This window comes from Haliaeetus albicilla, chromosome 12 (genome assembly GCF_947461875.1).
Source record: "Haliaeetus albicilla chromosome 12, bHalAlb1.1, whole genome shotgun sequence".
NCBI lineage: Eukaryota > Metazoa > Chordata > Aves > Accipitriformes > Accipitridae > Haliaeetus > Haliaeetus albicilla.
The window spans coordinates 34,330,155-34,353,964 of NC_091494.1; the positions used below are offsets into that span (position 1 = coordinate 34,330,155).

Genomic DNA, 23,810 nt, shown 5'->3' on the forward strand with positions numbered 1-23,810 from the left:
AAGGAGAGAGCACGCATGAAGCTTGAAATTATTTTCACTTTAAAGGGGGAAGGGCAGGATTGTAAACATATGTCTGTGATCTAAGGAGAAATCCTTGAACCTGTTACTGTCATGCAAGCTGCAGTTGTTTGTGGAGTGTGACTGATGTCCAGCAGAATGTGAAATATCTTGAGCTGAAAGACCTTGGGGATATCATTAGAAAATGTCAGTGTCCCCCTCAGGATAGTCAGATAGCATGTCAAGTGTCACTTTGCCTGATAGTAAAGAAACTTTTTCTTTGCATCAAAGGAGAGCTGTTGAAAATGCATTTTTCAGGATTAACTTAGAACATAAAATTTACGGAGCATGCTTGCTGCATTAGGTCATTTGTTTGGGTATCTGGTTAGCGGACTGGGCTGCTTTTTTAACAAAGGAGGCTTATCATTATCTCTCAATCTTCTGGGGCATTGAATTTATTGGTTGAAATAACCTAGGTCCTCACCTATTTAAAAGCCTTTCTTTGCAGTGGATATATTGCCTGAAAAACACCAGTCCAGCGCACTGCAAATTAAAGATTTTTCACTCTGCCTGTTTTTGGAGCTCTACTTTGTACACAGTGTTATTTGATCGTGCTTGCCGCAGGCTTCCCAGACATCAAAGCACAGTTTGAGATAGAACTCGGTACCCCACTGTAATACTAGCTAGATACCTACCTGTTTGATTGGGGATTATATGATTTATTTTATTTTCTGACTTGCTGTTTGCCCCCTGCGGGGACTGCCTTCTGTGCATCATATCCATGTTCAACCTTGGCTCCTTATAGCCTGGTGATCAGAGGGGGCTCCTTATGTCTTGCTAAAATCTGCTGCCTCCTGGGGGATGTTCAGGCAGTGTCTTAATCGCTTTCCTAGGAAGGCTATGCAGACAAGATTATCATTATTGTTTTTAAGTATTTTTGTGTTCCTTGGGTGTGTTGGAGTGTAATGTTTCATAGTGGATAATAATAACTCTGTGCTATGTGAATATTAAAAGGCTCATGTGTCTCAGGAAAGGGGATTAATGCAAAAATGCTTTTTTAAGAGCAGAGCTATGATGTGGAACCAAATGCAGACTGATATCTAATAAGCTGATCTGGCCTTTCCCAAGTTTGGCTTAGCAAAAGCAGTATGTTTTATGTCTGTGCTCTACTGCTGAGAGTTTAGCAAACTAGCAGAAGACTTCCCTGAAATGTGTGGGGTCTCTTCCCTTTTCACCTTTTAATCCGGTGGAGAAGAGAGGAGAAAATCTAAGGGGGGAGGAGGAGACAGCTGCATGATAGCTCTGCGATCAGTTGCTAGAATCCCTCCTTTCCTTCTGGAGAGGTGGGTGAGGGTGATTGTGCATTTGGGGATTAAGTGTAACAAAGAAAAACAGTACCTTAATCCTGTTTCTCTCTTTCTTCTCCCTTCACTCCATACTTTTCATTCCCTGTTATTCATACCTTTTTTATTTTAAATATTTTTATTCATCCATGCCCTTTTATATTTCCATGGGACACTATTTTGTGCGCTGTCTGCTCCTGGGCACCGCACACAGCTCACCCTTTCTTTCTCCAATCAGGATGGCGGCCTAGTGGAAGAGCCCACTACTTCACCATTTTTGCCTTCACCAAGCCTGAAGCTCCCCCTTTCAAACAGTGCACTCCCTAATCAGACCCTGGGCGGGATTGCCTCGGGGCTGGGCATGCAAAACTTGAATTCTTCTAGACAGGTAAGGCTGTTCGGGGAGATCCCAAGTTGAATTTCAGCTCTCTTGGATTTGCTGCTAATGCCCATCACTTCCAACGGGGAAAACTGTGGTTTAAACTGAAAGTGTGTGCAACGCCTTTGTTCATGTGAAGTATCAGTGGAGAAGCTGCCTGCTGTGTAAACGTTTCACTTTAGTCTGCTAAATACACACATCCGTTGAGAAGAGGCTGTGGTATTACGGATTTATACCATTGAACCCTGGTATAGCTCTGCCTTGATTGAAGTGAGGTTTCTTTTTTTGAGGCGTTGCTAATTGTCGCAGACTCTAAGGCAAAGACATTGCTCTTATTCGTTTTTCCTGGCTGGCATAATTATTCAGTGATGAGATGGGTCAGAAGTGATGGGGGCTTTTTTTATTCCTGCTGTAAGTGTCAAGGCAGCTCATAGGTTTGACAGGTGCTAAGAAAGAAACTGCTTCTAGCACCTCTGGTCAAATAGAGCATTGTGGCAAGAGGGATGTTCTGGCCCCTGGGTAGAACATGCTGAAAGGGAAAGAAAAGGAAAGGAGATGGAGGGGAAGATTGATAAACACCACGAGACTGAGAGGCCGTAAACTACTGTTGATTATGAAAAGGTTATTTTTGCCATATAAATTGAAGTTCCAGCAAAGATAAGAAATAACAACACAGAAAAACTCTGTGTATTGTTCTATGGTGGCTTTTATGATGTATATTCTTTCAAAGTTAGTTTTCTAAAGGCAATACTTGTCCAGCACTTACAGCCCATTAAGCATAACTTTCAGAAGTGGAGACTGCACTAATATAGGATGTCAGTTCTCAGAAGCTTTGTAAAATGACTTAAGTATAAAGACTGCCTAGATAATTTAAGAATTGGAATGCTGTGAGTTTAATGACTCCATTTTCCTGTCCCTTGCTGCACAAATAAACTTTTTTGGCGAGTACTTTTCTTTGTTCATCTTGTGACCCTCTAGGGTTATGCATCCTTATAAAAGTGATCTTCAACTTCAGCTACCTTTTGGTCAGGCATCTGCACAAAGTTTTGGAGGTTTGGGATGTTGGGTACATGGCAATCTTTGCCATACCTGATTGACAATACAGTCTGTACGTACTGGTTTCTTTATCTGCACCTGTCATAATTAATCAGCGAGGATAAAGACTGCACAGATAAGTAACTTCCAAGTTATATGTTGAGTGATGTCTTTAAATGCCAATGTCTGTCTTGTCCTGCTGTAGATACCGAGTGGCAATCTGGGTATGTTTGGCAATAGCGGAGCAGCACAAGCCAGGACCATGCAACAGCCGCAGCAACCGCCAGTGCAACCTCTTAATTCATCCCAGCCTAGTCTTCGTGCTCAAGTGCCTCAGTTTCTATCCCCTCAGGTTAGATGACACTTCCACTCATGAGTTTTCCCTTTCCCTGGAACTCTTCCGTATGCACCCTCCTCTCCATGTGCATTCTGTCATGTTCCTGAGGCTTTGCAGCTGTGTGTTGTTTAATTTACTAGCCAGTAAGCGTGTTACATGGGTAAGATGTTCTCGCATGTATATTCTATACGTTATCTTTGTGGACACATTCTCGTGTTCATTTTTGCAAAACATACATGTTTCTAGAGAGCTGAGGAGTTTGTTCTCAGCTCTTTTTCTATAAATGGATGTTTGAGTATGGTTATTAAGATTTGTATTAGAGCCTCTTGTTAATTTTTGATAGTTCATGGTTCTACCACTGGTTATAGTAATATTTTCCAGCTGATGTCTTGTGACTCTTATTAACGGCTTACACAGTTGCCAGCTTTAAAAGTAAATGTACAACGTTTAATACACTGCTTTTTCTTAGGTTCAAGCACAGCTTTTGCAGTTTGCAGCAAAAAACATTGGTCTCAGCCCTGCACAGTTAACCTCGCCAATTAATAATCCTCAGCATATGACGATGTTGAACCAGCTCTATCAGCTGCAGCTGGTAAGTTAAAAGACATGGCAAATAAGCTCTAAATCAGAATTGGAAGCATGAAGATAAAATAAGAGAATTGCTAACTAAATTTTTAAATGGATGTGACATCTTTAAAACAATCAGATGCTGATGTTTTTGGTAGAGTTTCTTTTTAAAGAAACAAAATCGTGTTTTTTGCTTCAGGCTTTATAAATAGCAATTTGTGGAATAATTATCCTTTACAGCTGATCAGTGGAACTGAAAAGTCAGTTGTCTTTGTACTGGTATGAATAACATAGTATATTCTGAAACAGCACTAATCTGTGTATTACATGTGAATGTATGCAACTGATGGACCAGCTGGGAGATTTGTGTTGCAACAAGAGAGAAAACTCAGCAGTGCTGGTCACCTGAGTTACCTGGAGAACTTTCTTCAGTTGCCTCACTAAATAATAAAGTATAGGGTAAAGTTCCTGTTATTAGTGGAGTGTCTATTAAACACATCATGTGATAAGAACTACTTGTTTTTGAAAAGTTGTGGACTTTTGCTATATTTGCAAATTCTGTGTGTATATATGTGTGTGTGTGTGTGTATGAAAATATTTAATTGGATTTTAAGACTATTTTGAAAAAAGATATTGCTAACAGTAAGCCAGTATTTTCTAGGGTTAAACATAAAAATGAGGATGACAAACTAGCTTAGTTGCTGATCTCAATGTGCTAGTCAAACTTTTTTATTAGTAACAGTGTTTGATACGATTATTCATTTCTGGTTATGTTTCCTAGTTTTGAGGAGCATAGCAATGATCTCATGCCATGGTAATAACTGAACAGTACACAGCTACTTGAAAAGTATCTGTACAGAATTGGATTTTAAATTCACGTGTTTCAGAGAAATACCTTGGGGGAAAAAAAATTTACTGCCCAGTGTCGTGGTTTAACCCCAGCCAGCAACTAAGCACCACACAGCCACTCACTCACTTCCCCCCCACCCAGTGGGATGGGGGAGAATATTGGGAAAAGAAGTAAAACTCGTGAGTTGAGATAAGAACGGTTTAATAGAACAGTAAAGAAGAAACTAATAATGATAACAACACTAATAAAATGACAACAGTAATAATAAAAGGATTGGAATGTACAAATGATGCGCAGTGCAATTGCTCACCACCCGCCGATCGACACCTAGTTAGTCCCCGAGCAGCGATCCCCCGCCCCCACTCCCCCCAGTTCCTATACTAGATGGAACGTCTCATGCTATGGAATACCCCGTTGGCCAGTTTGGGTCAGCTGCCCTGGCTCTGTCCTGTGCCAACTTCTTGTGCCCCTCCAGCTTTCTCGCTGGCTGGGCTTGAGAAGCTGAAAAATCCTTGACTTTAGACTAAACACTACTGAGCAACAACTGAAAACATCAGTGTTATCAACATTCTTCGCAGAACACAATTGACTCTATCCCAGCTGAAACCAGGACACCCAGTTAACCACATTAAAATTGGTGGAATTTTTCTGGAATAAAGCATCACAACTGATTAAATACAAAGTATCAGAACTCAAAAAGGCCAAAACAAAAATAACTGTTGGTATTTATCCTATTTGTATAATATTATAAACTTCTATTTTAATTTCTGCTTTGTGTAACAGTTTTTGCAGAGAAAAAAAGGTTCCCATGTTTAATGATCACTTACTGCTCACAAACTTACTTATCAGTTTATTGACATGTTTAGTTTAAAAAAAAAACAAATGAACAAGCACTGGACTTGTATCTATAATAAAATACATTTGTAACAAGATTCCTACTTTTGCTTCATTGACTGTTTTCAGAAAACTCCAATGTTTCTGTCTTTTCTAATTTATAATGTACCAGAGCTGTTCAAGCAAGTTTGTTTGGCTTATTGTATACGTTAGGACCTCTGACCTCTCATTTCTGTCTTGTAGGCGTACCAACGTTTACAAATCCAGCAGCAGATGTTACAGGCTCAGCGTAATGTTTCCGGACCCATGAGACAACAGGAGCAGCAAGTAGGTTTGCCTGCCAGTTCAATCTCTCCATTACAGTTTGGTTTCAATAGCTTAAAGAGATTGTACTACATTATACCAAAGCAGCTAAAGCATCCTTAGAAACAGTGATATAGTGCATGGCTTGAGTATTGAAAAGGAAAATGCTAGAGTAATAAAGCTACTTCACAGCATTCAGTTATTGGAGGAAAGCTCTTCAACCCTTAATACAGCCAATTTTTATTTGTAAAGAGATCTATTGTGTTATTTCACTGTAGAGAAAGGCACAAGAAATCTAGTGTCTTTTTGTTCAATTGAGCATTTATTGAATTTTTTTTTTTTCCCCCCCTCCCCTTGTCAGGTTGCACGTACAATCAATAACATGCAGCAGCAGATCCAGCAGCACCAGCGCCAGCTGGCCCAGGCCCTGCTTATGAAGCAGCAGCCTCCCCCTCCACATCTATCTTTGCACCCCTCTGCAGGCAAATCAGCCATGGATAGCTTTTCACCCCATCCCCAGGCTCCCGGCCTACCTGACCTGCAGACCAAAGAGCAACAGTCTTCACCGAACACCTTTGCTCCTTACCCTCTTGGTAAGTGTCCTTCATTAATGCAGTTCCATATGAAAAAGACAGAGGGAGTATATTTCATTAATTCAGCATCTAAATGTTTTGCTTCATAGTATAACAAATACAGAAATATAAAAGATATGTTTATTAAATAATGCTGAGATGCCAAAACAAAATCATGGCACTACATATGCCTATCTGGTAGCTGTTCAGGTGGGCTGTATTTGCTCTACTGTGCTCTGCCTGCAAATATCAGAACAGAAGATTTGCTAAATTAACTATCTATGTATGTTGCTATTTATGAACTAAATATAAATTAATAGTGTCATATTGTAACATACACAAATGTCATATTGATAAACAGGAATATCATTTGGAAGTCATGCAAAGTCATCAGCACTGGTAAGGCATCAATTTTGGTCAATCTATCAAGAAAGATATGGATCAGTTTGAAGGAATGCAGAAAGTGTTGTGCAGATGATGAGATGGTTCAAAAACATGACTGCTAAGATAAAAAAAATTAAATCCTCTGCACTATAGTCTAAAGAGATGACTCAAGAGACATGCAGGAATCTTCAAAAATTTAAAAGATAGCTTCGAAGAAGTTTTCTTGCATGTGGTTAATGCAAGAAGTAATAAACTTTTGTTGCATAGAGGGAGATCTAGTTAAATGTTAAGGATTGCTTATTTGCTTTAAGCAAAGTAGAGTACTGGAATAAATTGTCTGGGAAGTTTTTGAAATCTTCACAGGTCATTTTGTGGTAGGTTAGACATAGATCTGTCAAATATGATTGATGTCAAAATAATCGATTCGGCCTTGAGACAGGGTGAACAGAACAACCTTTCAGACCTGTTTTCTGTGATTGTTTGATGTATGCTACAGACTTCATTTATGACATAAAGGAATTAATTTAATCTCTTTGTGACTCTCTTTATGCTGTGTACAATAGAATTGCCAAGCTTTTTCTGCTATGCAGCAGTTAAGAAGGTAATTCTGACTGCTAATGGTGAGCTGTTATAGCAGGGAGCATCAGACGGCAAAAGAATTTATGAATTAAAGGCCTAAGTCTAAGAGGTTCTTATCATATCTCAGCTTCCTGTGATCTGCTAACGTTCAGGATTATAAATCAAAAAGGACCCAGATTCGCATCACAGAAGCATGTCAAAATTATTCCTTAAATGTATTCTGAGTGATTTTGTTCTGCTTATACAAAATATATGCCCAAATAGTACAACACCTGCTATGCTGAATAGCAGCTCTTCGTATGACCTTTTAATTAGTTGCTTTGTTTGGGATTTTTTTAAATGTTGTTAGCAAAATAAAATGGCAAGCATCATCGGAGTGTGCTGGTGAGACATGAGGAATATTTTGGCTTAGCAGTGGAATGCTGCAAATTCTTCGCTGGTTTAAATGTAGCATTCCAGTGCATTCTTCCAGAATGCCTTTTCTGAGACAAGTGAAGAGACCGCAAGTAGAAATACTAACAGCTTTAAAATATTATACCTACATTTTTTTTTCTTTTTTTTCCTTTTAGCAAAGTTTTAACATTTTCTGAATTCATGGGAGTTCTATTGGTGTTCCCATAAAAGCAAAAGTTCTTGACAGCAGGTTGAAAATGTGCATAGTAAATTATTACACATACGTACAGATGTCTGAAAATCAATGTTTAATAATTTTTTTAACTGGATTTTTAAACACATCTTTTAATCCTCCAGTGTATTATGGGTATCTAATGACCTATTTCCCCTTAGCTGGACTGAACCCGAACATGAATGTAAATAACATGGACATTACTGGTGGTTTGTCAGTGAAGGACACTTCTCAGTCCCAGTCTCGCCTTCCTCAGTGGACACACCCCAACTCAATGGATAATCTGTCTAGTGCTGCTTCTTCGCTTGACCAGAACTCCAGCAAGCACGGTATGTCACATTTAATGTCTGTGTCAGTCTGGCTTTTTGAGACTTGAGTCATATTGCAATTGTATTTTTTTTTTCCATGTTACTGTTTTCGGTAAGGGCTCATAAATGGTTGGTACAGAGCGCCCTTTGAGACTGATATTTTTAAGATGATTTCTGCAGTCACATTCAACAATGCATTGAAGTTCTTGCAGCTATCACTTCCTACATGCAATGTAGGAATGGTGGTTTTCTTCATTTGCTGAATTTTGTTGCTCAGAACATGGAGTTCAAGTAAAACAAGCCATTAGTGTTGGCAAAACAAGTCCCACAAGCTTCCCCTTACTCCAGGTCTGCATACCTTCAATCCAAAAAAAAAATTTATATTGGCTTTCTCCCACTATTTTTCCAATATCGTTAACCTTTTACAGCCAGTCCTGTACAAAGGCATGATGGATTACATAGTTACCCACCCTGGGAGTTAGGAGCACAAACTTCGTATTTTTCCAGAAGCAATTGCTAATCTGTTTGAACACCTTTATCCCTAACGCCTCCAGTATCCTGAGTCGTTTATTCCTTTATTTCCTGTACCAAGTTTATTCTGTTAGAAAATGGTGCTCTGTTAACTTTATTGTATCCTGGATTTTACAATGAGCAGCATGAATTATTTCTTTTACAATAGTTTTTTATTCTGCAAGTTGCTGTACTCCTTATGCCAAATTGTAGTTTGGTAGTTTGTAGGAACATGAGAATGGCCATTTCAAATCAACTGTTCTGTCAGCAGTGAATACCTAGAGAAGCATGAGAAGAGGGCTTGCATACAGTGATATTCCTTAGTATGCTGTCTCAGCGAATTCCTGTTTACCATCAGTGTAATGATTTGAATTACTTAGTCTCTTTTTGGCAGTAATGTAATGCAAATTTCTTTAACTTGAGTGTCTAGATTGTACCAATGGTGTATCTCACAGCTGTAATTCCTAGTAAGGCTTCAGAGACTGTTAGCCTTGCTTACTGTGTCTATATTTTAATTTTCTTCTTTATCTTTGTAATACAGAAAGAAAACTAAAATATAAACAAAGCAGCAAGTAAGGCTTAACAGCCTTACTAGGAATTACAGCAATAACAATAACAAAAAAATATAGGGACTGATGAAATTCCATACCCAAAATTAGTCCCACTCCTAAACAAAGCCTTTCCATTTCATTCATTACAGGTGCTATACCTGGAGGTTTAAGTATTGGTCCTCCGGGAAAGTCCTCCATTGATGACTCTTACGGCCGGTATGATCTGATTCAAAACAGTGAATCGCCTGCCAGTCCACCCGTAGCTGTTCCTCACAGCTGGTCACGTGCCAAAACCGATAGTGATAAAATTTCCAATGGCTCCAGCATAAACTGGCCACCAGGTAACAAAATACAAAGCATTTGTGTTAAACTGATGTCCTTAAAATGTATCGTTGGTTTTATTTGTTGAATCATCATGCCTTCTGATACACAGGAACTTAGGAGAATTATGACTTTATATACTCTTCTTTTTATTATATTTGAAACAGAGTTTCATCCAGGAGTGCCATGGAAAGGACTGCAGAATATTGATCCTGAAAATGACCCCGACGTTACTCCTGGAAGTGTTCCAACTGGGCCTACCATAAACACCACAATACAGGATGTTAATCGCTATCTTCTCAAGAGTGGAGGTAAACACACAAATTACTTTCACATCTGTGTATGCTTTCTTTTTCTTTCCAAAAAAGTTGACTTCATATATTATGGATGTAGTATATTTTTTGCATGTAATCCTAATCTAATAATGCTTCTGCTCTGAACTTTCACTGAAAATCCAGAAATACTTGAGTTAAATATGGAACGAAGAAGTTTCTGGTTTTCCATGGGAATGTAAATATTTTTACATTGGAAAAGGCTGTGAGATGCACTACAAACTTCTGTGGTCACTGAAGTTTTTGTAACCTGTAACACTTTGTTTTGAACAAGATTTTGCTCTCCATACTGACCAACCTCTTACACACACTTTGTGAAATACTCAGAAGACACAATACAAAAGTTCCACAGTCGTTGCCGAGACAGCGGGCTTCTGTCACACTAATTAATTGTAGCTTTGTTAGAAGATCAATCAGCAAAATAAATTAGAGCTCTTTTATCCCAAAAACCATCAAAGAAAAGAAAAAATAGGGAATTGACTAGTAAACTAGTATTTCCCAGTGCCATTTCCATTCCTTTTGTCTTGGCAGTGCTTACTACAGAATTAAAAGGATGTTCTCTAAAACAATAAACCATTGGAACTATGCTACTTGTTAACTACATGTACTGAAAGTGGATCAAGGGAAGGGTGGCTTGGTTTAATTGTGATCGGCATGCCGAAATAGGCAAGTTACCTGCGCTCTATTAGAGCACTCTAATATGCACAGGAATAGTATAACCAGGTTGTAGAGAAGGACCTGTCAGGATTAAAAATGTGGATTTTCTAGTAGTTAATCTGTGATATCTGTGTAGATTGTAAATCAGAACTATCCTTGAAATGGGTTTCCAGCTCTGGGCTTGTTAACGCAGGTGAAGGGATGTGAAATGTGAGGGAAAGGAGGCAGGGGTTTTCATTGCCTTGAATGATTTTAGTTGTCTCTTACCAGAAAGCAATCTTTATTTAAGCTGAAACATGAAGTATTTGTGTGCATGAGTAACATTGTATTAATTTCTAATGATCCAAATGTACTTCAAGGGGCAGGCAACCTGGATGGTTTGAAGTTATAAAAAGAGAAGTATAAAGACATAATTCAGTCACAGTTCAGATATGGTGCATGCAAGAAATACTCCCTTTAGGCCAAAAGCCTAGCCCTACAGAGCTATACCTGTAAGTTAGGTGATACCTACCACAGGTCTTCCTCCTTTATAGAAGGAGAGTATAAGCTCTGTTGGTGTATGATCTGCCTGTGGAATGAAGAAATAATTACACTACTTGGAGAGGGTCAGAATAGATGATCTTTGCAGAAGTAAACAGGCCTTCAAGAGCCAAAACCTTCTGAAAAGCAGTGACTGTTGGGGTCCATGTATGCTTCCTTTCCTCATTAGCTTTTTAGCTTGTTAATATTACAATTTTAATAAAAAATGTAGTTGCTGAATCTGTTTCTTTATGCTCGTATAACCTAGGTGTTTGCCTCTACGTAAAATTACCTGTTACTGTCAGTACCCCTCCATATGAGATTGGGGCTTTTGTGACATGCTGCCAAGAAGAGACTATCTTTGAATGCTGCAGCTTCAAGTACACGGACTGTATTAACAGAGTTGATCTCTGTTTAGAGGGCTAGACTGTGGCGTATACTGTCCTTGCACTGTATACGTAGAAGCAGACAAAACCTAACCTTTTGGGTTTATTTTTGTGTTTTACCCTGTTTGCTCATGAAGCTTTGCAGGGTCAGCTGCTATGAGCTGAAAGTCCTAGCCACATGGAATCAGGAATGGTTTCAGCTCTGTGGGCATATGGGCCTTTGAATCTGATATAATTCCCTCACTCCTGCCTGGGGAATAGATTATTTCCAGAGAAGGCCTTGATTAGAATTATTTTGCTTGAGACTGATGTCTGTATTGGTGTATCCTGTGGAAGGCAGTGAGTCTGGATAAGGTAAAGTTTGGTTGGTTGCTGTTCCAGTTGAAATTGTGGCCTGTGTTTTTTATTGAGCTGTGAGGGATGAGATAGTCCTTTTACTTCCTCCCTTCTACCTCAGTACAGCACTCTTTTCCAAAGAACTCACTGATTTTTATTAGTCAGTTAAAGATGTTACAGTATCACAGTCCATCCATGTATGTCAGGAATGATAAGTCACCTAGGATGCACACTTAATTTTGTTGGTGACTAGAGAGAATACTTCCAGCCTTTCTGGTTTTTATAATGAAGATATTTTATTTTACATTCTGTTTCTTTCATTTGCTGCCAGTAAGGAAATTCTGTGTATGCTTAGATAGCTCCTCAGATTGTAAATGATTTACCAAGATGGTTTCAGGCTATTTCATTTAATGTTATCAGTTTGAGAAGAGATTGCTAAAATACATCCTTGCTTTACTGAAAGTCTGCAAAAATCTAAAGATGTTTGTGGGCATGAGGATGTAGGGGAAGTGCTTACCTCAAGTAATTAAGGACAAATCACCCATGGTAAGAGGTTAGTTTGTCATATACATCTATGCTCATCTACAGTTGGCATTGCTTAAGTCAGCTGGCAGAGCACCTTTATAAATGAAGCCTGTTCCTTGAGACTAAACAGTTGTAACACTGATTTTCTGAGAGTCACATATCTTAAAGGAAATGCAGAATTGATCTTCTGCATAGGTGTGAGTACATCTGCTACTGTGCCAGCTTTCTCTTCTTTTCTACTAAAGACTTCTGCTTCACTTTATCATGCTTTCTATAACATTTCATTCCTAGAATTCAGAGACCAGGCTGATTAAGGAAAATGCCTTGCATGGTTTGTATTTGCACATAACAGATTTGCTTATGTCACACCAGACATCATTATGGCCATCTTTCTTAGTTGCTTCTCTGCTGGTTCTGCAGGGTCATCCCCAACATCATCTCAGAATGCCACGCTGCCTTCATCGAGTGCCTGGCCGCTTAGTGCCTCCGGCTACAGTAGCTCTTTCAGCAGCATTGCATCCGCACCTAGCATTGCAGGTACGAAAAATGGCCTTTCTACTTCCACATCCTTCTGCATTCTGAGAAAAGGCCCTAGGAAGTGTTTTCCCAGTTATTACAGTAGTGCTACTATAGAGAGAAACATTTTTTTTGTCCTGTGTTAGCTAGGCAGCTCTCCTGGCAGCTCTTCAGTGGTGAGCGTTGGATGGTATGCCTGGAATTGTGCTAAGGAAAAATGTATTCATTCCACTTGGTGCCATGTGCTGTCACTCTGTATTGGCATTGAGATCCCTTAATGGCTATTTCCATTGCAACTTTGAGGAGGAATATTGTCTAGGACCTCAGTAGAAACACCACTGCTAGACCCTTCCAGTAAGAGCTGATAATTTTTTTTTTAATAAATTCACTGTTAAACGTGAAGCATCTTTAGCTCAGGCAAAAGTTTAGTAGTACCTCAAGGAGGTACTCTGCACGGCTCTGGAGGGGTTGGGTCTGGGGCTCTTAAATGTCTTCTAATAGTCAGTCCAAAGCCTGATGCTCCCCTATATGGCTGAGCTTGTGGATGGTCTAAATAATTACCCCTTTCTTTTTAATGGGCTATAAATTCTGGAGCATCTCTCTCTGCAAATCACGGAAACTTTGGTTGCAAACTGGCTACCTAAATATCCAGTTTGTCCCATTATAAAAATGTGTTGGGGCTGTTGCATGGATTGTATTAGGATTTTCATATCTAATCAATGAAAACCCTCCACTTTGAATAAAGGAGGGTGCAACCTTTAAGTCATACTGCAGAATGCACAACAAAAAGGGCTTGTTTGAAATGCTTTACGCCAATGAAAGGGAAAGAAAGGAATGGCTTGCTTTTCTTTTATCTGCCATGCATTTCTGCTTTATTTGCTTTTTATTTTTTTGCAGTGTCATCTAATCTTTGTGTTAACCCCATGAGAAGTAGTGACATAGCAACATCTAATCTGTGGTAATGTGCATGTATCGTGTGCTACATCACAGGTTGAGCTGCTCTGAGTTCTAAAACTCAGACCTTCTCCCTTTCTCTCCACCATTTTACCCTTGTTAACGTCTTCATCATCATTGTCAAATGATTTTTGTTGCTACAGTTTGCAAGAAGATGGGAGAGTGGTTGCCCTTTCACTGAAATTGTTATAATTCATATAAAATCATTGAGTTAAATGATATAGATAAATTGAGGCAATTTGGGAAGTGTGTGTGTATATAACTGAGGCTGTGATTTGGTGACTGGTAAATTTGGCTTTAGGACTAATAAAAAAACCTCAGTGGCTGCCTGATGCAAAGCATTGATTCAGTATAAGCTTAATCTGCCAGTTCAAATCTGGTTTTGAAAAAATTCACTTTCCATCTTGGACTTTGTCAGGCCAAGTATTTTCTTACTGTCTGCAATCAACATTAAAGCATTAAGGCAGCAAAATCACAGTGCCATTTGCTGTGGCAGAAGACACAGCGATATGACCATTTCAGTCCATTCCAGTCAAGCACATGCTGCTAATGTTAGCAATTGGGGGACTGTGCTATGACAAGGAAATTGGACTCTAATTTCGCAACATATTGTTGGTACAAGGGAAAAAAGGCACAGATGTGTAAGTCTAAAAGTGAATACAGGGTTTTGTTTTGGTATCCATAATTTGAATCAATTTTGTTTGCCACTGAATGCTAAACTGTATTTGTTGTTCCTATTTTTTGTATTATTTTACAAAACTCTGATTTGGCAGGAACAGTAGTAAGGTAGTTTAAAAACTGATTAGGGAAATAACAAAATGAACAGTAAAAAGTTAAAAAGAGGGACAGGCTGTGATACGGTCTAATCTTCTGAAGACTTCATTTTTCTCAAAGACACTTGGGAAGAAGAATATCTATTACTTTGAATATTCAGAAATACAGTTTTTGTTGGTCTTTGATCTTTGCAATTTTAATAATATATCAGAAGAACATAAGGATATACTGGTTACTTTATATTAGATAAAATGAGTTGTGTAAGAAAAAGTGGTTAAGTTCTATTAAACCTTTGAGAGAGACAATCTTGAAGTGTTTCATTATAATTTTGATTGAATTGGATTTCAAATGCTTAAGTCCATTTTCTGGTCTTTTTTTCACGTATTGTCTTTCACAAGAAAGTGAAATAGTAGATTTTAAAAGGGAACTGTATATGTAGCAGGTGGTGGGACATTCATTAAATACAAAATTCTTTGAAAATGTAAATACTAGTGTAAGTACGTTCAAAGGATATAGGATTTACATCACTGGATGGTACAGAATGCTATTCTTTTCTCTCCTGAAAAGCTGGAAGAATATAGTCAGTGCAGAAGCTTGATGATTACCCATCCTACTTGGTTTAACAGGTGTTGCTAACTAAAAATACACAAATGTGTTTTTTTCTACTGCAGGTAAATTGTCAGACATCAAGTCTACGTGGTCCTCTGGCCCAATCTCTCACACACAAGCCTCTCTATCCCATGAACTATGGAAGGTACCCAGAAACACTACTGCTCCTACGAGACCACCTCCAGGCTTAACAAACACCAAGCCATCATCTACATGGGGTGCCAGTCCCCTGGGTTGGACCAGCTCTTACTCCTCTGGTACTCTTGACTTCTGTGTTTTATAACACCACAGTGCCTTCTTTTTATTGTTTGCTTTTATTCTGTGTTACAATAGTGAGGCACCCCATAGCTGTGTATTAGGCTCCAGAAACTTGAGGTTTAATACAAGTAGAATGTTTCTGGTTTGGGGATGAAGCTCATGTCTGTTTATTTTGGTTAGGATAAGTTGTAAATGAAGCTATCATCTTTCAGGTCGTCATATTAGTAATTTTACGTAGGAATTGCTGAATTGCTTAACTCCAACTAGGATTTTTTTCCATTTCCTTGATTTCTAAAAATATCTTTTAAACATGTTTCTTGTTTTGTGGTATGATCTATGACTGCCTACGAGGCTTCAAGACGAATGAATCAGCCCACGGAATTTAATATGGAACACATTTTTGGAGCATGGATGTGAAGCATTTAGGACCTGATGGCGTTGCAGGGCCCTCAGGGAATGTCTTGATTTTTTTCATGCAGGCTCTTTTTTTAGATGTCGTTGTTGTGCTAAATACAAATATGAGAAACCATGGATCTGGCTATATAAATAAATAAATATATATATATATATATATAAAAAATCATGTTTGTTTGTGAAGTATTGTCAGCTTCAAAAGTATTACACCTATTTTATATAAAGCTGACTATTTTAATTAATCTGCTTACACTAAGTTGGGAGTTAAATGTTCTTCCCTCTTCTTGCCATTTATTTTGTATCTGTTTTCTTCACCAAAACCCCACCTGGTGGGCAGATATTGCTGATGCCAGGATTCACTCTGGAGCCTGAGTGTGGTCATGCATGTGACTACAGAAGTACTGCAGTTTCTCAAATGCCACTCATAAATACCAAGCTTGTACAGTTTCTCATTGTAAAACACCAGGCTGAAGTTGGAAAAGCAGGTTTTGTTGGTTATGTCCTTGTATCTTTAATCAGAACATTGTCGGTGCAGAAATATCTGTTTTGAATAAGTCATATACATTAATCTATCATTGGCAAGATAGCAGAATGCTGCAGTGCTATAAAAATCTTCAACAGCAAGCAGCAATCTGAGCTTGGACGTCTGAATTGCTTTTAAAATGTGTCCTCCAGATTAATTCTAATGTAACCTGAAGATACAGTCTGTTGCAGTGTCATATCTGCATCCGCTAGTTTTCTAACAGTTATTGTGGGAATGTGAAAAATGCCACAGATCTTTTAAATGTAACAAAAACAGGTTTTCATTCAGCAACCTTCATTCCAAAGAGAACAATAAATCAAGATATGAGGAAACTGCTGTAGGATTTGTTTTCAGTAGCAGTAACGCTTGCTAGTATGTTGTGATTCCAGATAAGTTTTCTTCTTGTAATATGCTCTCCACACCATGATAAAATGTTTTGTTGTGGAATTTGTATTGTAGGTTCTGCATGGAGTACTGACAGCTCAGGGAGAACAAGCAGCTGGCTGGTTCTTCGAAACCTCACACCCCAGGTAAATAGAATTGTACATAACTAGTTATGAAAAGAGACTTCTCACATTTAAGAGATAAGAACAACATTTATCAACCTTGGTCATTTGGTTCATCTGAAGGAAAAATAATTATTCTGCATTTATTACAAGTGTCTGTTTTCTACAGGGAATTTGTTAAATTTTCAAAGTGCTGTCAAATCAAGTATGAACTTTTAAGGCTGTAATTAGCCATTCAATGTGCACCATTTATATATGTGTAAGTTTGGAGGTGAATGATGTTTTAAAGCAGATACAGAGATGTAAAATCTGCTTTTGCTATGGGTTTGGTTTTGGTTTTCTCCTAAGTCTGTCAAATCCTCTAGTTCTCCACGTAGTGTCATTCACGAGGAAGAATATAAGCCACAAAGCCTTGAATGTAGATATCCAAATTAATTTTGGGGAAAATTTAGTTATATTTATGAACAATGTGGGTTTCCTTTGACTTATTTCTGGACTTCTGTGGACTTCTTATGATATATATAATTTGTATCACCTAAATTGGGAAATTTTGTGCACAGGTCTGTAGGGAAATCTTAAAAAGACAGGCTGTCTCACTCAATGAAGACAGTGATAAGTCTATAATTAAATTCTTATGGAAGAAAAACACACACACACCCCCCCCCCTTCCACCTTTACTCTTTAGCTTTTAAACTTGTTTAGTTAACAAGCGTTTAAAGTATAATCACAAAAATACAGATAACCTTTTCCCCCCTTTCCCTCTTAACAGATTGATGGTTCCACACTGCGGACACTGTGTTTGCAACATGGCCCTCTAATAACATTCCACTTGAACCTCACGCAAGGGAATGCTGTGGTCCGATACAGTTCCAAGGAAGAAGCAGCCAAGGCCCAAAAGTCTCTGCATATGTACGTTTCTGCTCTCTCTTTCCTTTGTTATGAAGCCAGTTTTATCTCAGAAACCATTTTCTTAGACATTTATTTGCTAGCACTTGGAACTGATCACTAGTTAGTTTAATCTGATTTTGAAAATTACCTGATGAGAAAGGGAAAAAATAATTGGGGGCTAGATACTCATATACTACCAAATAAGAGGTCTACAAAACTTGGTAATAGATATTCACTGTTAATAATGTGCTCAGTAAGGATTTGTCACCTATAAGGATGCAAAGAATTCATAAGATGTGATAAGAATTCCAAAGGAAGCGCAGAGAGAGCATGAGACGAGGTTTTGGCTTTAGAAAGCAACAGAAAGGACAAAACAATGATAAATAAAGAATGGGTTCATGGTGGTCTTCTTTCGTAAAGGAGTTATGAAAGAAATTGAAAGAAATGTACGACAACAAAATGTGCTTTTTAGGTGTTTTAAAATCCATGGGACTAATTGGCATACTACGCAAGAGCTGGAGAATTTGAGTGATAAAATCAGTGACATCAGGGAGGATTAAGAATATAGAGACTGATGTTTCAAAAGAATACTTAGGTGCTTAGAGTTGGAAAGCAGTTTTCTTTATCAACAGGTTATAGCGTGAGTATAATGAAAAGTACTGATCATAGCAGAAACATTGTTTGGAACTAGCTGTACTACTGGCCTCATTACCTTCCCTATACTTAGAAATTTAGGAGCAATGGTTACTCCATATGTAAAGTTGCAACTACTTTCCCATGAACCTGATTAACAGGAATTGTAGTAATAATGACATTAATGACCATGTTGCTTTTTTAACTGTTGACCACTCCTTAATTAAATATTACGAAGCAGCATTCAGAACAATTGGAGATGAAAAATTGACCTATCTTAGTTATACCGGTTTAGATGTGGGCATCAAGTAAAAGAAATAATGCCAAAGGCAAAATTAATATGTGAGTTTAAAGATAAGCACTTGTTTTAAATATCATAGAATCATAGAATGGTTTGGGTTGGAGGGGACCTTAAAGATCATCTAGTTCCAACCCCCCTGCCATGGGCAGGGACACCTTCCACTAGACCAGGTTGCTCAAAGCCCCATGCAACCTGGCCTTGAACACTGCCAGGGATGGGGCATCCACAACCTCTCCAGTCAGCTTGTTCCAGTGCCTCATCACCCTCACATGAAGAACTTCTTCCTTACATCTAATCTAAATCTACCCTCTTTCAGTTTAAAGCCATTACCCCTTGTGCTGTCACTACATGCCCTTGTAAAAAGTCCCTCTCCAGCCTTCTTGTAGGCCCCCTTTAGGTACTGGCAGGCTGCTGTAAGGTGTCCCTGGAGCCAACTCTCTCAGCCTGTCTTCGTAGGAGAGGTCCTCTAGCCCTCTGGTCATCATCGTGTCCCTCCTCTGGACTTGCTCCAACAGGTCCATGTCCTTATGTTGGGGGCCCCAGAGCTGAAGGCAGTACTGCAGGTGGGGTCTCAAGAGAGCAGAGGAGAGGGGGAGAATCACCTCCCTCGACCTGCTGGTCACGCTTCTTTTGATGCAGCCCAGAATACAGTTGGCTTTCTGGGCTGCAAATGCACGTCGCCGGGTCATGTTGAGCTTCTCGTCAACCAACACCCCCAAGCCCTTCCCCTCAGGCCTGCTCTCATTCTCCGCCCAGCCTGTATTTGTGCTTGGGATTGCCCTGACCCATGTGCAGGACCTTGCACTTGGCCTTGGTAAACTTCATGAGGTTCACACAAGCCCATCTCTCAAGCCTCCCAAGGTCCCTCTAGATGGCATCCCTTCCCTCCAGCATGTTGGCCGCACCACACAGCTTGGTTGTGTCGGCAAACTTGCTGAGGGTGCGCTCAATCCCGCTGTCCATATCGCCGACAAAGATGTTAAACAGCACCGGTTCCAAGACCGACCCCTGAGGAACGCCACTCGTCACTGCTCTCCCCTTGGACGTCGCGCCATTGACTGCAACTCTTTGAGTGCGACCATCCAGCCAATTCTTTATCCACCAAGTGGTCCATCTGTCAGATGGACGTCAGAGTACAGATGTTGAATATGTGTTCCCAACACAGCCAGTGGGTTTCAAGTATATCTTTAAATAAAAGCAGGAATAAGCACTAGACACAGAAGAGTTGAACTGTACATTGATGAGTTAATCTCAAACATTGTGATGGGATAAGACCTTTAAAGGTATGAAAGCATACTTGTTCATTACATGTGAAAAAAGGATTCTCTAATCTTTCTGAGTCTTCAAGTCTTCTGAGAATATTAAAAAAAGGAGGAGCAATTACACACCTTGTGGTCTGGAGCTTGCTTTGCTACATTATATGATGCATTGTTGGATCTGTATTTTCTATCTTATCTTTTTAGTAAAGCAAAATGCTGTAACTACTACAGGTCCCAGTGCTCAGAACTAATAAAAGCTACAACATTTATGCAAAAATAAAAGTAGGGAAAGGAGGCAGTGTTATCAGGTGCTTGAGCATGGCCTCAGAAATAGCATTTCAGCCTTTGCTGTAACTAAAAAGTTATCATCGAGTGTGATGGCTGTAGACATCCTGAGGTGGAAGGTGTCTGAGTGTTATTTCTGCTCCTATATCTGGCAGATTTAAAAAAAAAAGAGAGAGACTTCTTTTCCTGGTTAGTTGATTTTAAAATACGCAGCAAATGATTGAATCTGCTGCAGGATATATTCTTTGATGAGAAATTCATGTGAAGAGAATAGTTTTTGAAAAATTTTTATAATAAATTTGTCATTATTGGCATCATTTGTTGCTGATAATGCTGGTATGCCTGTATCTTTATGCCTAGAGTACAGCCTCCTGTGATGCATGTTAGTTAAATGAGGTGGTGTCCCCACGTATGGCTTTGTGTGTTTGCCTATGGATGTAGAAAGGTAGATAGAAAATAGGACAGAGAAGTCTTTGTTTAAGAGCCTGGGATTGCTAAAAGTGAGCAGATGTGGCATAACTCTTCACCTTGACTTCAACTTGGGGGAACATGGATTGATATCCATCTCGGATACTTCCAGAGGTACCCTTTGCACGCCTTGTTTCATGTTGCTGCACCTTTTGTTTTCGTCCTCAGGTGTGTCCTGGGAAACACTACCATCCTGGCCGAGTTTGCTGGTGAAGAAGAAGTCAACCGTTTCTTAGCACAAGGCCAGCCACTGCCGCCCACCTCCAGCTGGCAGTCCAACACTGGAACCAACCAGACTCGCCTGGGCTCCTCCAGCAGCTCTCACGGCTTGGTGCGCAACGACGCCGGCCACTGGAACGCTCCCTGCCTGGGGGGCAAGGGGAGCAGCGACCTGCTGTGGGGTGGGGTGCCTCAGTACTCCAGCAGCCTTTGGGGACCCCCGAGCACCGACGACGGCAGAGTGATCGGAAGCCCGACACCTTTGAATACTCTTCTTCCGGGTGATCTTCTCAGTGGGGAGTCCATCTAGGAAACAAGAGAAACAAAATGGAAATAACAATCATCAGCACTAAAGGAAAAATAAAAATTGTAACCCTTTCCAGTCCCGGGCTTGATGAAGAATCCAGCTTTAACAGATCAGACTGGCAGCCCTTTTTAGTACCTCTGTCCAATATCGAATATGAAACTGCAGAAGTCCTTGTGAACTGTTCGTGAAACAGTATGGGCTACTTTTGGTCAGTGTCACATGCTAATGACAGGTTTTATTTTTTTTCATGGCTTTTTGTTTTATGTTGTCTTTTTATGTTTGTATGGTGATTTTCAAAACAAAGTATAAAAGCTGCTTAGAATAGGTCTATCATGAAGGGCACTTTTCAGAATTTGGGCTGGAAAGGGTTATTTTATCAACTGGGGTGGGGAAGGGGGAAATGAAAGCCTATTTAAAATGAGCCTGTGACTATTATGCACATTACCAGAGGCGGACCCAATAATCAGAAAAGGGTGAAGTGTGATATTTACCATTGGTACAGAAAAGTAATGAATCTGAATGGTAACTATTGACTGTACAGGTTGAGCGGGGGGGAGGGAGGGCAGGGTTGGGGTATCTCTGTGTCCACTACTCCCATGGATCTGCCTATGCACATTACCCTTGTTTCATTACTTTTTCATGTCATTTTTTTAATCCCAAAAATATAAAAAGTAAAAAACAAAAAAATAAAAAAAAAAATAAACAAAAAAAACAACAAAAAAAACCACAAAAAAAAAAAACATATCAACATGCAAATACTTGAATCCAGCAGGCCAATAACAAAATGTGAACACTTTCTAAGTCTAATTATTACACTTCCAGGTCAGCATCAGTACACAAAAAACAGGCTCTAAGAATTTTTTTTTTAAAGTTCAGACTATATGTTTTTGTTGGAACAGATGTATGTGTGTGAGTGTGCTTGTGTGTATGTATGTGTGCGTGTATGTGTGTGCCCACATGTGGTTTAACTAAAAGTGTGAATTTTTTCCTTTTATTCAGTATATGCTTTTTATTTGCTCATTGGTCAAATGTTTAATTGTTATTAGCTTCTAACTTTGCACTGAGTGTCCGCAGCCCTTCTTGTAGCTAATCCTATAATGTTAAAAAGAAAAAAAAAAAAAAAAAAAAAAGAAAAAAAAGAAAGAAACTGATAGAAGGGGCCGGCGACAATTCACGTGTAAATGTTTACTCAAGGACTCTTACGCATTTTAAAAATTACAGTGTGTATCTCTGGAGAATAATATGTATATCTACCTTTAGCGGCTTTTTATTGTGGACTAAATGCAAGAAAATTATTACCGGAGTATTGCACCATTTTTCCATTCGGAATATAAAGTTTAAAAAAAATACTCTTGTTGAACTGTGGCCATAGATAATTGTAAAGAGTTGATAGTTCCCTTGCAAGCAGGAACAGAAACAAGCACTTGGACATAGGTTTTGACTGCTTTTGGAGGAGCCAGGAGTTTTGGCTCCCACCTGTTTACAGACCTTTTTTTCTCCTTCAAACTTTAAAATAAAAAAGGAATTAAAAAAAAAAAAGAAAAAAAAAAAGAGACTTCCATCATAAAGAAAACTATTTTCAGAATGAAGATATGCTACTTCAGAGCTCTGGGATTGAACAGTGTTGTTGTATTATTCTTTTCTTTGGCCATTGCTGTGTACTATTTTTGTTGTTGTTTTTCTCCTCTTCGTCAAAGTGGCGAAAACTTTGTGATCACTATCTTGCACATGGTGGAAGATGTCTCAGGAAAGCCGGGTTTCCCGAGGAGCAACTCCACACCATTTCATGTATTTTTAAAACCCAACTCCTAGCACTGAAGATATTATTAAAAAACAAAATAAAATAAAAAAAAGACAGTAAGAAAGAAGAAAATACCTAATCTAATGTGTAGCAGTTACATATTTACCAAATAATGGACTCAAAAGAAATAGATGTTTGAAGAGTGCTTTATATATTAAAAAATCGCTTTATGTTTAAAAAAAGATCAATGTTTTTGATTGTTTTGAAAGGAAGAAAGACAATGGATTAACATACACTTCAAGTATGTTTTAAAAATTATATGAACATTGTGCTCCCTGCCTGCTTGGATCAGGAAACTTGTGCATTACACTTTTTTTTTTTTTTTTGAAGATTAGCTTTTTAATGGTTTTATCAGATTTAAAGGGTCCTGCAAGATTGCAAATTAACAAAAGCTGGTTTTATAGAGGATCATGAACTATGCACAAACTGGGTTCAAGACTTGTTTTTTTTCTCAAGTTTTAGTAGTGTATTTAGCTGAATAACCTTTCCTCAGAGTAATTACATCTCATTGCCATTACACGCCTCCTACGTATATATTTTATATATATATACACACACAGAGTTATATAAAATATGTATGTGTGTATGTGCGTGTTTACATACAATTTTCCATGCTGAAGTTTAGCATTGAGTTGTAGAAAAACTCCTGATATTTTAAAATTGGGAACGAAAATTTCTGTTTAAAGGTTGGGGGGGTGGGGTTTTGTTTTGGGCCTTTTTTTTTTTTTTTTTTTTTGCCTTTCCTTTTGGATTAAAGATGTCTGTAACTCTGAGATTTAAAAAAAAAACAATTGTGGCTTTTAATGTTTATTCTCCTCATAGAATGTGATTGTTAAAGAACATGC

General features: G+C 38.8%; 1 protein-coding gene across 9 annotated transcripts in view; it reads left to right on the forward strand.

Annotated features, from left to right (window-relative positions):
* The window catches only part of TNRC6C (trinucleotide repeat containing adaptor 6C), a 111,409-nt gene extending 88,694 nt beyond the window's left edge, over positions 1 to 22,715 (forward strand). For 4 of the 9 annotated variants that reach the window (XM_069798957.1, XM_069798958.1, XM_069798960.1 and 1 more), the window contains 13 exons: positions 1,555 to 1,728; positions 2,960 to 3,106; positions 3,561 to 3,683; positions 5,586 to 5,669; positions 6,007 to 6,238; positions 7,967 to 8,134; positions 9,324 to 9,515; positions 9,663 to 9,806; positions 12,671 to 12,787; positions 15,166 to 15,360; positions 16,758 to 16,828; positions 17,574 to 17,713; positions 20,807 to 22,715. In XM_069798957.1, coding sequence (XP_069655058.1) covers positions 1,555 to 1,728; positions 2,960 to 3,106; positions 3,561 to 3,683; positions 5,586 to 5,669; positions 6,007 to 6,238; positions 7,967 to 8,134; positions 9,324 to 9,515; positions 9,663 to 9,806; positions 12,671 to 12,787; positions 15,166 to 15,360; positions 16,758 to 16,828; positions 17,574 to 17,713; positions 20,807 to 21,167 — 2,148 coding nt within the window. In that variant the 3' untranslated portion in view covers positions 21,168 to 22,715. The remainder of the gene's footprint in view (positions 1 to 1,554; positions 1,729 to 2,959; positions 3,107 to 3,560; positions 3,684 to 5,585; positions 5,670 to 6,006; positions 6,239 to 7,966; positions 8,135 to 9,323; positions 9,516 to 9,662; positions 9,807 to 12,670; positions 12,788 to 15,165; positions 15,361 to 16,757; positions 16,829 to 17,573; positions 17,714 to 20,806) is intronic. The other 5 variants (XM_069798959.1, XM_069798962.1, XM_069798961.1 and 2 more) reach the window with 3 other exon arrangements.
* Positions 22,716 to 23,810: the final 1,095 nt, after the last annotated feature.